The sequence below is a fragment of the Echeneis naucrates genome, chromosome 7, assembly GCF_900963305.1.
Source record: "Echeneis naucrates chromosome 7, fEcheNa1.1, whole genome shotgun sequence".
NCBI classification, from domain to species: Eukaryota; Metazoa; Chordata; class Actinopteri; order Carangiformes; family Echeneidae; genus Echeneis; species Echeneis naucrates.
The window spans coordinates 1,199,392-1,212,555 of NC_042517.1; the positions used below are offsets into that span (position 1 = coordinate 1,199,392).

Consider the following 13,164-nt stretch of genomic DNA (forward strand, 5'->3'; position numbering starts at 1 on the left):
GGAGAAACGTAGAAAAGAAGAGTGGCAGTCAGAGATAAGAAGGTAGAAAGAGAGACCAGTGAAAGAAAGAAAAATCGAAGACGGAGACACAATAAGTAAGACTGAAGAGGAGACAGAGAATGAAACGGGGCAGAAACAGTGATGTCTCAAATCCTGGTCCTGGACCAGAGTCCGACTTTTAGTTTTTTTATTTTACCTGTTTGTAAAGGAACTAGCGTACAGATACATCAGTTATTTATGGCCTCGTGTCTGTACATGTTTAAGCTTCAGGCTCAGATGATTATCTAATTCAGACTGTTCTGATTGAATGATGAAGTTTGAGGAGTGAAGGAGCCTCACAGGAGAGTTTGGGGGGGCGCTGCTGTCTCTGAAAAGCAGTTCCCTTTTTGATGCTCGCTCCACAACATCATTAACAAACCACAAAATGAGATGTTTTTGTGTTGATGCCAGATGTCAACAGGTGTTATAGATTGTTGGCTTGGAGACTCGTTGTCTTGGGGGGATGTTGGTGAACTGTCACGAAATGAGCGAATCTTTTAATCACATGATGTTTCGGCAAAACAAACAAGCTTGGAGAAATGGATTTTGCGATTTTTAACTTTTGAACCTGCCTTAGGAAGATGAGATTACTGAAATGTTCAGGAGGAGAAAGATGGGCAAAAACAAAACAAACCTAAACTGTCAGTATGAATATAAAAGTGAGCTACATTTTATAAGTGGGTTAGGGTTTCGTGTAGTTCACAGATTTGTCCACTGGGTGTCACCTGATTTTGTGCTCTCACTTATCTCCTACCTCCGATCTGTTTCCGGGTCACGGGGGGTTCTGGAGCCAATCCCAGCTCACCCTGGACAGACCAACAACCACTCAGACCTACGGACAGTTTAGAGTCACCAACGAACCCAAACACGATGTCTTTGGAGACTGCGCACAGAAAGGCCTGATTTTGTGCTTTATTATCAATTTCCCTCATAAAGTTACAGCTACAGTTTGATAACTGGTTGATCATGCCATCGACAGAACCTTTTGCCAACTCTAAATGAAAAATATTTTTAGAATATTAACAGTTTTGCACATTAATTGTGACCTTTACATTTCTGGATTAAATGTAATTAAACAAATTTTGCTGTTCACACTGGTACTAAAAAGAGAACATCTGGTCTTAATTACATTTGTAAATATTTCAGATTTAGTTTTCAACAGAATCATCATCCTTTGATGTAAATGTGAGTAAAGAGACGGCTGTTTTTGATGCATTCAGGTGACCAGATGTTAAATTTCAAATCTCAGCTGAAGTTGTTTCATTTGTTGTGGAATACTGCTGATGAAGGAGACGATGGACGAAGAAATAACCATCATCATAGGTCTTCTTCTTCCACCTGTTCATCATCGTCCGCATATTGTAGCCGTGTCTGGGGAAAAGAAAAATGGTAATTATTTGATAAAATGTTTGAAATATGTCAGATCTTTTGGAATTACATACCTGAAGTTGTTCTGCTTCTAGAGTCAGGGTGTTGATTGAAGTGACTCGAGCCTTTTGAGAGTTTGTTGAGGTAAAATTGTGACTCTGTCAAAGAAAAAAGTAGTCCAGCTATTAAAACCATAGAAGGAACAACTGAAGGAGACAAAAAGGTTTCAGTCAGAAGATGAAGGTTGGAGGAAACACTGATGCCACAGCGACCTCTACTGGCCTCTCTGGAGATTATAAATCCAACAAACTGTGGAGAAGCATTTTTTGTGGATTGACTCAGATGTCTGTTGTTCTTGTTGAGGCATTTTATACGTAATTTCTGAGATTTCCATGTTCCAGATGGACTTTCACAGTCTGAGTTAATCCATAAATCCTTTCATCATGACAGTCAGAAACAAAGACACTCTTGACAAACAGGTGATGATTCTTTTACCTTTGGTTCTATCGGCTCAATGAGGTCTTCGACAACATCCAGACATTTCTCCCACTCCCCCTGACTGATGTAGTCATTAACTATCTTGGATAAGACTCTTTTTTGTCCCTCTTTCATAGCCTCAGACACAACGTCTTCCCCGACCTCCAAGATCAGCTCGTGGACCAGGATTCGTCTCATGCAACATGGCAAAAGGCAGACATCTGCGAGAATTGTCCAGGTCGACAGTAGCAAGGCGCCAATGAAAGTGATTGCGAAGAGTAAAGCGATGCCGTACATCTGGAAAATAGGCGTTAAGGTTTTCACACTTACACATTACATCTCTGAGTCATGTCATTTCCTGTATAGTCCAGAAATTCTAGCTTCACTGAGGCTTCCTGTTGCAGTTAATTAGAAAAGTATATAATTTTTGATGCTAAAACCAACAAGTCCTCAATGGCCTCTAACATGAGCCTACTGACTAATTTGGGTTCATGCTAAATAAAAATAAGAGATGCTCTTTTGACTTCAGGCTAATTGGTGTCACTAGCCTGCCCCCCACCTTTGGCCAATGTCAGCTGGGATTAGCTGCCGCCCTTGATGGCCCTGGAGGGTTTTAATGATTTCTCTAACAGAATGATTTTGTCTGTATCCAGTGTTTGATAGTTAATAGGGTGCTAATAACTGGTGGCATTAAATTCCACTCCCAAACTTGTTGGAACACTAAATAAAACATGCTCAACCCTTCTGCATAGTGTATGTACACACTCATAGTAAACAAAGAAATCTAGTACTGACTAAGTACTGACTAAAACTATCCATCCTCTACAGCCTACAGAAGAGAAACTCTTACCCTGGAATTTGATTTCATCTCTGCGATCGTCACGACACCTTTGTCGCCAAACGTGATGTTAGTCTTGATTTGGCATTGTAAAGCCGCCACCTGTCTTGGATTGTAATTGCAGCAGCAGACGTACCACTCTGCATCGATCAGCACGGACGTGGCCCACAACAGACCAACACAAACAGCTTTGACTGTGCGACGGAGTAAAGTGCAACCAAAATGACACGAGCCCTTGGACATTGTGTAACTCCACGCTCTCTGAAAGGGCAAGTCCGTCGAGAGCATCAAGATGGTGATGATCAGACACGGCAAAACCATGTATACACGACAGTAACCTACTTGTGGTGTACAACTGCATGGAAACCCGTTCTCAAATACATGATATGAAAAAACCAGGACACTCAGAACGATGGCATTGGCGTTGTCTTTGACCTGACCGAGGAGTTTCTCCAGCGGCAAAGCCAGGGCCTGCATCTTTGGAGGAAGATTTCACCCGCTGTGCCCGGCAGCAAACAGCCTCTGAAAGACGTATAAAAGTGAAACCACACTTTTTTTTTGCATGACTGAGGCAAAGTAGCACAGTAAATTAGTTTTGGTTCTCGTCTCTCTTCTCTCATCTGTAGCTGCTGTTTCCTGTCGTTGTCTTTCCTTCTACCTTCTCCGCCACTTCCTTTTCTGCACCCACCCATTCTCTCATTATCACACAAAAATTCACAACATTCTCACAAGCACCCTTTCTATTTGCCTCATCCAAGATTATGGGTTTCCACATTGTGTATTTGTGCGTTTGTTGTTGTATTTCAGTGTTTTGTTTGTGTTTTACAGTGGGATTGTGTAAAATGGCTGTGAGCACCTGTTTTGCCACACTAACAAACTGACTGAGATGCTGACCAGGTGGCAGACAAAGGCAGAGGCGTAGGCATGCTACCCTTTGCTCTGGGAGTCTAGTTCTCTTGAGCGTCTTCCTCTGGAGGATTTTAGGCATGTCCACCTGGGCTGAGTCCTCGGGGTAGATTCAGGAATTGATGGCAGGACTATATATCCTATCTGGACTAAAACAGTTGTGTCAGAGAGAGGAATGAATGGAATTCCCTGGAATGGCCCGATGCCATTGCAGCACGGCAGCATAGTGCTTAGCACTGTTGGGTTCATTGGTGACTCTAAATTGTCCATAGGTCTGAGTGTGATTGTGAGTGGTTGGTAGTCTCTGTGATGGACTGGAGACCTGTCCAGGGTGACCCTGCCCCTTGCCCAGAGTGAGCTGGGATTGGCTCCAGAACCCCCCGTGACCCAGAAACAGATCAGAGATAGAAGATGGATGAATGAATAACCCGATTCCAGGTAGGATGAAAAAAGATGGATGGACTGCTATTTGTGTTAATATCTGTCAAGTTGACTTAATTGAATCCTTTACATTTTAAAGGGACCTTTAAACTTCCTCTCCCTCCAGCGTTGATGGCTCCCAAAGACTGAAAACGTGCATGTTGTTGAGTAAAAGAAGCGATTCTTTTATCCCTGCTGCAATCTCGCTGTTCCATTTTGCTTTTATGAGAGCCTTCTGTCGCTCTAGACTCCCCGCCTTACTCACCATCATTTACCTGTAGGATATTCTGTATGTTGTGCGATAAGCTGCAGCGTTTTTAGTGCGTGGTTTTGTCTGTAAACCAAATTTCCCTGATGAACACTAACAGGCAGAATGACTGAATGAATTAGACCAGGGAGTCTGACTGAGCTGCAGCAGACTTGATTGGCTTCCTGTGAAGTTTATTTATCATTATAGTTTCTATGGCAATTCAGCACCAGGACGGAAAACAATTCACTGTAGACTCACTACTGAAACACTTTAATTCATCCGCTAACGACAGAAGGAGCATTTATACTGTCAGCTGTGCGATAATGGGAAATGGAGGGCGAAGGAGGAGAAACGTAGAAAAGAAGAGTGAGTGGTTGATGGCAGTCAGAGATAAGAAGGTAGAAAGAGAGACCAGTGAAAGAAAGAAAAATCGAAGACGGAGACACAATAAGTAAGACTGAAGAGGAGACAGAGAATGAAACGGGGCAGAAACAGTGATGTCTCAAATCCTGGTCCTGGACCAGAGTCCAACTTTTAGTTTTTTTATTTTACCTGTTTGTAAAGGAACTAGCGTACAGATACATCAGTTATTTATGGCCTCGTGTCTGTACATGTTTAAGCTTCAGGCTCAGATGATTATCTAATTCAGACTGTTCTGGTTGAATGATGAAGTTTGAGGAGTGAAGGAACCTCACAGGAGAGTTTGGGGGGGCGCTGCTGTCTCTGAAAAGCAGTTCCCTTTTTGATGCTCGCTCCACAACATCATTAACAAACCACAAAATGAGATGTTTTTGTGTTGATGCCAGATGTCAACGGGTGTTATAGATTGTTGGCTTGGAGACTCGTTGTCTTGGGGGGATGTTGGTGAACTGTCACGAAATGAGCGAATCTTTTAATCACATGATGTTTCGGCAAAACAAACAAGCTTGGAGAAATGGATTTTGCGATTTTTAACTTTTGAACCTGCCTTAGGAAGATGAGATTACTGAAATGTTCAGGAGGAGAAAGATGGGCAAAAACAAAACAAACCTAAACTGTCAGTATGAATATAAAAGTGAGCTACATTTTATAAGTGGGTTAGGGTTTCGTGTAGTTCACAGATTTGTCCACTGGGTGTCACCTGATTTTGTGCTCTCACTTATCTCCTACCTCCGATCTGTTTCCGGGTCACGGGGGGTTCTGGAGCCAATCCCAGCTCATCCTGGACAGACCAACAACCACTCAGACCTACGGACAGTTTAGAGTCACCAACGAACCCAAACATGATGTCTTTGGAGACTGCGCACAGAAAGGCCTGATTTTGTGCTTTATTATCAATTTCCCTCATAAAGTTACAGCTACAGTTTGATAACTGGTTGATCATGCCATCGACAGAACTTTTGGCCATCTCTAAATGAAAAATATTTTTAGAATATTAACAGTTTTGCACATTAATTGTGACCTTTACATTTCTGGATTAAATGTAATTAAACAAATTTTGCTGTTCACACTGGTACTAAAAAGAGAACATCTGGTCTTAATTACATTTGTAGATATTTCAGATTTAGTTTTCAACAGAATCATCATCCTTTGATGTAAATGTGAGTAAAGTGACGGCTGTTTTTGATGCATTCAGGTGACCAGATGTTAAATTTCAAATCTCAGCTGAAGTTGTTTCATTTGTTGTGGAATACTGCTGATTAAGGAGACGATGGACGAAGAAATAACCATCATCATAGGTCTTCTTCTTCCACCTGTTCATCATCGTCCGCATATTGTAGCTGTGTCTGGGGAAAAGAAAAATGGTAATTATTTGATAAAATGTTTGAAATATGTCAGATCTTTTGTAATTACATACCTGAAGTTCTTCACTTTCTAGAGTCAGGGTGTCGATTGAAGTGACTCGAGCCTTTTGAGAGTTTGTTGAGGTTAAATTGTGACTCTGTCAAAGAAAAAAGTAGTCCAGCTATTAAAACCATAGAAGGAACAACTGAAGGAGACAAAAAGGTTTCAGTCAGAAGATGAAGGTTGGAGGAAACACTGATGCCACAGCGACCTCTACTGGCCTCTCTGGAGATTATAAATCCAACAAACTGGAGAAGCATTTTTTGTGGATTGACTCAGATGTCTGTTGTTCTTGTTGAGGCATTTTATACGTAATTTCTGAGATTTCCATGTTCCAGATGGACTTTCACAGTCTGAGTTAATCCATAAATCCTTTCATCATGACAGTCAGAAACAAAGACACTCTTGACAAACAGGTGATGATTCTTTTACCTTTGGTTCTATCGGCTCAATGAGGTCTTCGACAACATCCAGACATTTCTCCCACTCCCCCTGACTGATGTAGTCATTAACTATCTTGGATAAGACTCTTTTTTGTCCCTCTTTCATAGCCTCAGACACAACGTCTTCCCCGACCTCCAAGATCAGCTCGTGGACCAGGATTCGTCTCATGCAACATGGCAAAAGGCAGACATCTGCGAGAATTGTCCAGGTCGACAGTAGCAAGGCGCCAATGAAAGTGATTGCGAAGAGTAAAGCGATGCCGTACATCTGGAAAATAGGCGTTAAGGTTTTCACACTTACACATTACATCTCTGTTGAGTGATGATGTCATATCTGAATAGGGTGCTAATAACTGGTGGCATTAAATTCCACTCCCAAACTTGTTGGAACACTAAATAAAACATGCTCAACCCTTCTGCATAGTGTATGTACACACTCATAGTAAACAAAGAAATCTTTACTGAGAGATTACACTGGGGGTCCGAAATAGCAGGAGGGTGCTGGACAGGAAGTGACTCATGACTTTAGGATAAGTACTGACTAAAACTATCCATCCTCTACAGCATACAGAAGAGAAACTCTTACCCTGGAATTTGATTTCATCTCTGCGATCGTCACGACACCTTTGTCGCCAAACAAATCATTAGTCTTGATTTGGCATTGTAAAGCCGCCACCTGTCTTGGATTGTAATTGCAGCAGCAGACGTACCACTCTGCATCGATCAGCACGGACGTGGCCCACAACAGACCAACACAAACAGCTTTGACTGTGCGACGGAGTAAAGTGCAACCAAAATGACACGAGCCCTTGGACGTTGTGTAACTCCACGCTCTCTGAAAGGGCAAGTCCGTCGAGAGCATCAAGATGGTGATGATCAGACACGGCAAAACCATGTATACACGACAGTAACCTACTTGCGGTGTACAACTGCATGGAAACTCGTTCTCAAATACATGATATGAAAAAACCAGGACACTCAGAACGATGGCATTGGCGTTGTCTTTGACCTGACCGAGGAGTTTCTCCAGCGGCAAAGCCAGGGCCTGCATCTTTGGAGGAAGATTTCACCTGCTGTCGCCGGCAGCAAACAGCCTCTGAAAGACGTATCAAAGTGAAACCACACTCCTGTTTTTTTTTTTTCCTTGACTATTATCACTGAGGCCGAGAAGCACATTAAGGAAATGGAAAGTACATTAGGCACAATCCGCTGCAACTGCTGTGGTTGGAGTGATTCTACAGCTGATATCAGGTATCAAAACTAAGTTATTTGGAATAAGTGTAATAACTAAACCCAAAAGATTGACCAGGAATAAACTTGTGCCACAAATGATCTCAAACTTTGATAAACAATGAAGAGTTAAAGACTGAAAAAAGCTGAGGGGAAAAAAAAAATCTACTTACCTCCCAGGAAACATTTTGGCAAAACCCTTCAAAAGAATAGAATTAGAGTAAAATAGAATAATGAGATGAATCTTCAGGCTAATTTACAGCTAAAAAGCCCTATGGAAGTGTTGGTCCAGTTACTCAGTCCAACACTTTGTGTCAGAATAAAATATTTCATCAAAGCTGCTGTTTGTCTGATTTAAACAGTGGTAACGAAGCATTCAACAAGACTCATTCATCCAGTTTTCAATCATCCAAAACTCAGCTGTGTTGTGCTGACAACTCCAGTGCAAACATATTTCAACTCAGTCTCTTTTTTTTTTTTTTTTTTTTTAAATGGCATTGCATTACAAAGAGATTTATCTAGTCTAAGAGCTTTAAAAAAAAAAAACAAAAAAAAAAAAAACTACCCCCTGCCCTCATGCCATTGACGTTACTGTGAACAACCACAAATCATCCTGTTTGATTATTATTTTCAAGAACTAAATGATTGGCCTCAATGAATAAAAAAAAAGAACTGATGTTGCATATAGACAGAAAAAAAAAAAGTTTATTTGTTTACTGCAGTTAAAATACAATTTTGTGATTACAAGACAATTATATGTTATATACATGAATGTTTTATTAATTCAGTACTTGATTATCTAAGCCCATTTATTTGAATTCTGATTAAAGTAAAAGTAAAAAATTTATATAATTTGAGATAATTGATTTTGTAGTTATTTTGTATAGTAGAGGGTTAATTAATAGAAAAACTAAACATAAAAACATTTCTTCTATTTCCTGTAAGGCAAAAGCTGAATCATTACTATTTAATGTATTTAATGTCTGGTGGCGATGACCTGAGCAACTTCTTGTCTGTAATCATTGTTTTTTGTGGAGGATTATCAGATGGTTTTTTTCAAGATCTGAAAATTAAGAAGAGAAAATGTGCTGTAGTTCAAGTCTCTGAAATCTTGTGATGAATTTTCTTCAGTGGATTTTTTGCACAAGGAACATTTGTGTTAAGTGACCGGTGTTGATTCTTTCCCAGCCGTCATGTAGCTTGTGTCCCTCGCTCTCACTCAGAATTGGTTGGTTGAACAGACGCTTTGACCAGTTCTTCAGCAACATCAAAACACTCCTCCCATTGGCCACCACAGATCTTGTTTTCCATTTCCTGTGACAACTTTTCTTTTGCAAATTTCCTCAAAGTGTCTTTGAGCACATTCTTCTCTTCTTCAAGAATCAGTGTGTAGTAAAATAGTTTTCTTTCACAACTGGATGGTTTCCTCCATTCAAATGATGTCAACAGGGCTGGCACAAAAATTATACCAAAGAGCAAAAAGGTGCCAATAACCTGAAACAAAAGAAAAGAAAAAAATAAATAAACAAAACATTGTACTGTCATTTCATAGAGGGAAGAAGAGAAATACTCACCCTGGATTCATTTTTCAGCTCAGCGATGATTACTCTGTCCTCATCAGTCAGACTTCCCATGTTTTTGCAGGCTAACTGTGCTTGTTGTTGAGAGTGATCGTTCAGACAACAAACGTACCAGTCTCCATCAATTAAAACACAGACGACCCACAGCAAACCGATGAAAGTGGCTTTGATAATGTGACGGAAGGAAGACCTCAAAAAACTGCAGGTGTGAAGCTGACCATGACTTCCAAAGACACATGAGAATAGGTGCCTGCAGACTCTCTGAAATGACCTGTCTGTCCAGAGAATAAAGACAAACACTAGACTAACAGGCAGAATTAGGTACAATTTGCAGTCAAAGCCTTGTGGTTTGCAAGTGCATTCAAATTCTCTGCCAAGCAAAATAAAAATTGCAACAACTCCAAAGTAGGTGCAGAATTTCCTGCAGAAAAAATGTGCTCCTTCTCGCTCCATCTCTGAAGTGCTGTTGGCATCATCTGACAACCTAAATCAGCATAAACCCTGAAAGCATGCACACACACGAAACCACATTTCCTGTTTTTATTCCTTTATCTAAGACGTCTGCTGTGTGATCTGTATAAAAAAAAAACTATCCATAGCTTAAGTACAACATATACCCTTATTTACTGGATGCCCATTAACAGAAATCATAATTATGACGATAGATTTAAGCTCCACGAAAGCAAATTAAATGAGCTGTTTGATGGTTAACTTATTCTAAAGGTCTCTCCCCAGTGCCATCCCATGTTCCCTTATCTTCATGAGTTCCATACCACAGTGTGAAAGTTCATCTCCAAGAACGTCCTGCAGCATCATGTTCCTGTTTTGGTTTTACAGACTAAACATTGTAATCTGCCAAAATCATGCTCAGCCCGTCTTCTTGCTAAGGGAGCTAACATCAGCTAGCTGTTTATACTTAAGTCTGATTTTAGCCCCTGGGAAGCTGATGTTAGCTCTTTATCAATAATGCATTAATTTGAGTATATCTGGAGCTTAGTTGCACTATATACACACTGTGATATATACCTGAATCAATTTACCAGTAAAATAATGTTGGTTAGCCGGTTATATTTAAATTAGCTTATGAGCAACTGGGAGCTAACGTTAGCTAGCCATTTTTACTTCAGTCCGTTTTAAGCTACCAGTAAAACAGCATTAGCTTACACGCCATCTAACAGCTAGCTAACGTCTGCTAGCCATTATCAATAATTTTTTTTATACATAAATGAAAGCTAACGTTAGCCGTTTACAGGGGAACGGCTAGTTAACGTTAGTTAGCCGTTTATATTTCCACTAGTATTTTTAACCTCACAGGAAGCTAACGTTAGCCAGTCGTGTATACTTCAGGCATTTTCTTAGTTACCAGTAACAGTAACGTTAGCCGTTTACACGCTAACGGCATGCTAATGTTAGCTAGCCAGTTATATTCCAGTAAATTTTAAAGTACCGGGAAGCTAACGTTAGCCGTTTAAACGCCATCGATTAGCTAACGCCTGCTAACTCTTTCAAAGAATTCTTTACCAACACAGAAGGCAACCTTACCCGTTTTCAAGCTGATTAGAGGCTAGCTTTATTATATTTTAATTTTTCTTACTTATCAGGAAGTTAAAGTTAGCCAATCGTGTGCATTTCAATTCTTTTCTTACCTACCGAGGAGCTAACGTTAGCTAGCGGTGTATACTTAAGTCTGTTTTTAAGCCTCCGGTAAGCTAACATTAGCCGTTTACAGGCCAACTAAAGGCTAGCGGGGGTTAGCAGGTAGTTTTTCTCACTTACCGGGAAGAAAGCGTTAACCGGCCGTTCATCCAGCGCTGTGGTGGACCTGTAGGAGCACAGCTGGGTCTTTAACCGACCCAACATCCCCACAGACGGCGGCTACACCGGCACCGACCAGGAGGGCCAGACATCCGGAGAGAGAAACCACCGAGCCTGGCATGGAGCATCTCAGTGTTTGGGCCCAAAATTGAATCCATAATATTTCATTTAAACCGGCAGGGGAAATTTAGAATTCATTTACTTCTCACACTCAGTTTCAAGACATTTCTTATATATTCAATGATCAACGTCTAAGAATTAAGGTAGTTCAGGCTGGAATGGCTGTTTTAGTTAATGAGCTAAATTACTGATAAAGAAGGCAGGATTGGTGAAACTAGAGAACTAAATTAATGATATTAACCTCATTAAGACAGACTGTGGCGTCAGTTTCCTGTTTACTTACACAGAACTCAGTCTTGTTGGTAATTATCATCTGACTTACAGCTGCCCTGTGTTTAAAGCGTTTCGTGCTCCAGGCCAGAGAGAAGACTTCTTCTTCCTCTCATCACTCTTTCTTCCTCTTAACAGCGACCACAACTGCATGCCTTAGCAGAAAAACCATCACGCTTTAGGATGTGGAGCTCCATTTAGAGCAGCTGGAGGAAACAGAGTGACCCCAGAACTCTGAGGGCCAAAGAAGAGTTTAAGTAAAAACAACAATGTGAAGCCAATCTAAGGACATTGTGCATTTGGGTTTAAATGTCTTTAGAAGTACCTTCCCACTACAGGGTGATAGAATCCAGCAGATCAGACTCCCAAACGCAGGTAAACGGGGGGAAGGGCATTCAGGATGGTTTCAGGGTTAGGGTTAGGCAGGTGTGTGATCTTTTGTTTGGTGGCATCACTGCATGGAAGACCTCAGAGACGGTAAGAAAGCTTTACTTTAGTCACGTTGACAGAGAAAACTAACTTATATTTCAATGATTAAAAGGTTAAAATGGTAATGCTTATGTTTATTGTGCATTTGAAATGAAATATAACGTGAAGATAGCGCTGCTGGTCTGAGGTCCGACATGTTGGGAGAATCATCCCTTTCATTGTTCAAATTCATAAAACCAGTCGTTGAAATTTAATCTTTCAGATAGATTTGACATAAATACAGAAAGTGAACATAAGTATTAAGTTGTGTAATATATTTTTTTGATTAAGTAGTTAAAATGTGTTTAATGTATTAAAATTTAAATGGGAGTAATTTAAAACTGTTTAAACTAGTGATGTTGCAAGATTAATTTGTAATGAGTCAATATTTATTTTACAAAATATTTAAATAGGTAAATGTATAAATTTGATTAGTAAATTCTTTAAATTAAGTTAAATTTGTGTGCTTTACAGAGACATGGCTGCACCAGGGAATCCCTGATGACAAAGTTTCCATTGAGGGCTACCTGACTGTCCGGGCCAACAGGGACGGCACCGGGACCGGTAAGTGGAAAGGAGGGGGGCTTGCCCTTCTTGTGAATAACCGGTGGTGAAATCTTTGGACTCCCCCGTGAGCTTTCCCATGTTTTAATGATGACTGTTTACACCCCCCCCTCCTCCTCTGCAAACCCAACCTCGGCGTGTGACGTCATCCACTCTGCCATAGCCCGGTTACAGACTGAACACCCAAGTGCATTCATCTTGGGTGACGTCAACCATGACACCATTGACAAAATACTGGCCAATTTCATTCAGTATGTGAGCTGTCCCACCAGAGATGACAGGACCCTGGACTTGCTCTATGCTAATGTGAAGGACGCATACAGCTCCTCTCTCCTGCCACCTCTGGGAAGTTCAGATTACAACCTGGTGCACCTCAGCCCCTGTTATGTCCATCTGGTGAAAAACCAGCCTGAGACCACGAGGCCAGTGAGGAGATGGTCAGAGGAGGCTTATGAGACACTGCAGGGATGTTTTAAGACCACAGACTGTCAGGCACTCTGTGAGCCGAATGGAGAGGACATCGATGAGCTCACAGTGCGTATCACAGAGTAT

At 40.9% G+C, this 13,164-nt stretch overlaps 2 protein-coding genes across 2 annotated transcripts; both read right to left on the reverse strand.

Annotated features, from left to right (window-relative positions):
• Window positions 1–927: 927 nt before the first annotated feature.
• Window positions 928–3,322, reverse strand: LOC115045864 (uncharacterized). Its single transcript, XM_029505801.1, has 4 exons — window positions 2,735–3,322; window positions 1,903–2,181; window positions 1,482–1,565; window positions 928–1,410 (listed from the first exon to the last, which is right to left on the reverse strand). The coding sequence occupies exons 1-4, from the start codon at window positions 3,197–3,199 to the stop codon at window positions 1,357–1,359; spliced, it is 882 nt and encodes a 293-aa protein (XP_029361661.1). The 5' UTR covers window positions 3,200–3,322; the 3' UTR covers window positions 928–1,356.
• A 2,688-nt stretch (window positions 3,323–6,010) lies between these two features.
• On the reverse strand, window positions 6,011–7,616 carry LOC115046815 (uncharacterized). Its single transcript, XM_029507437.1, has 5 exons — window positions 7,482–7,616; window positions 7,152–7,400; window positions 6,555–6,833; window positions 6,136–6,219; window positions 6,011–6,064 (listed from the first exon to the last, which is right to left on the reverse strand). The coding sequence occupies exons 1-5, from the start codon at window positions 7,614–7,616 to the stop codon at window positions 6,011–6,013; spliced, it is 801 nt and encodes a 266-aa protein (XP_029363297.1).
• Between the last annotated feature and the right edge of the window lie 5,548 nt (window positions 7,617–13,164).

Coding starts and splice junctions, on each gene's coding strand:
- LOC115045864 (XM_029505801.1), bottom strand. CDS start 3,199: ATGCAGGCCCTGGCTTTGCCGCTGGAGAAACTCCTCGGTCAGGTCAAA. Junction 2,182..2,734: donor AGATGAAATCAAATTCCAGG/GTAAGAGTTTCT, acceptor CCTATTTTCCAG/ATGTACGGCATCGCTTTACT. Junction 1,566..1,902: donor TTGAGCCGATAGAACCAAAG/GTAAAAGAATCA, acceptor TTTCTTTGACAG/AGTCACAATTTTACCTCAAC.
- LOC115046815 (XM_029507437.1), bottom strand. CDS start 7,616: ATGCAGGCCCTGGCTTTGCCGCTGGAGAAACTCCTCGGTCAGGTCAAA. Junction 6,220..6,554: donor TTGAGCCGATAGAACCAAAG/GTAAAAGAATCA, acceptor TTTCTTTGACAG/AGTCACAATTTAACCTCAAC. Junction 6,065..6,135: donor TAGAAAGTGAAGAACTTCAG/GTATGTAATTAC, acceptor TCTTTTCCCCAG/ACACAGCTACAATATGCGGA.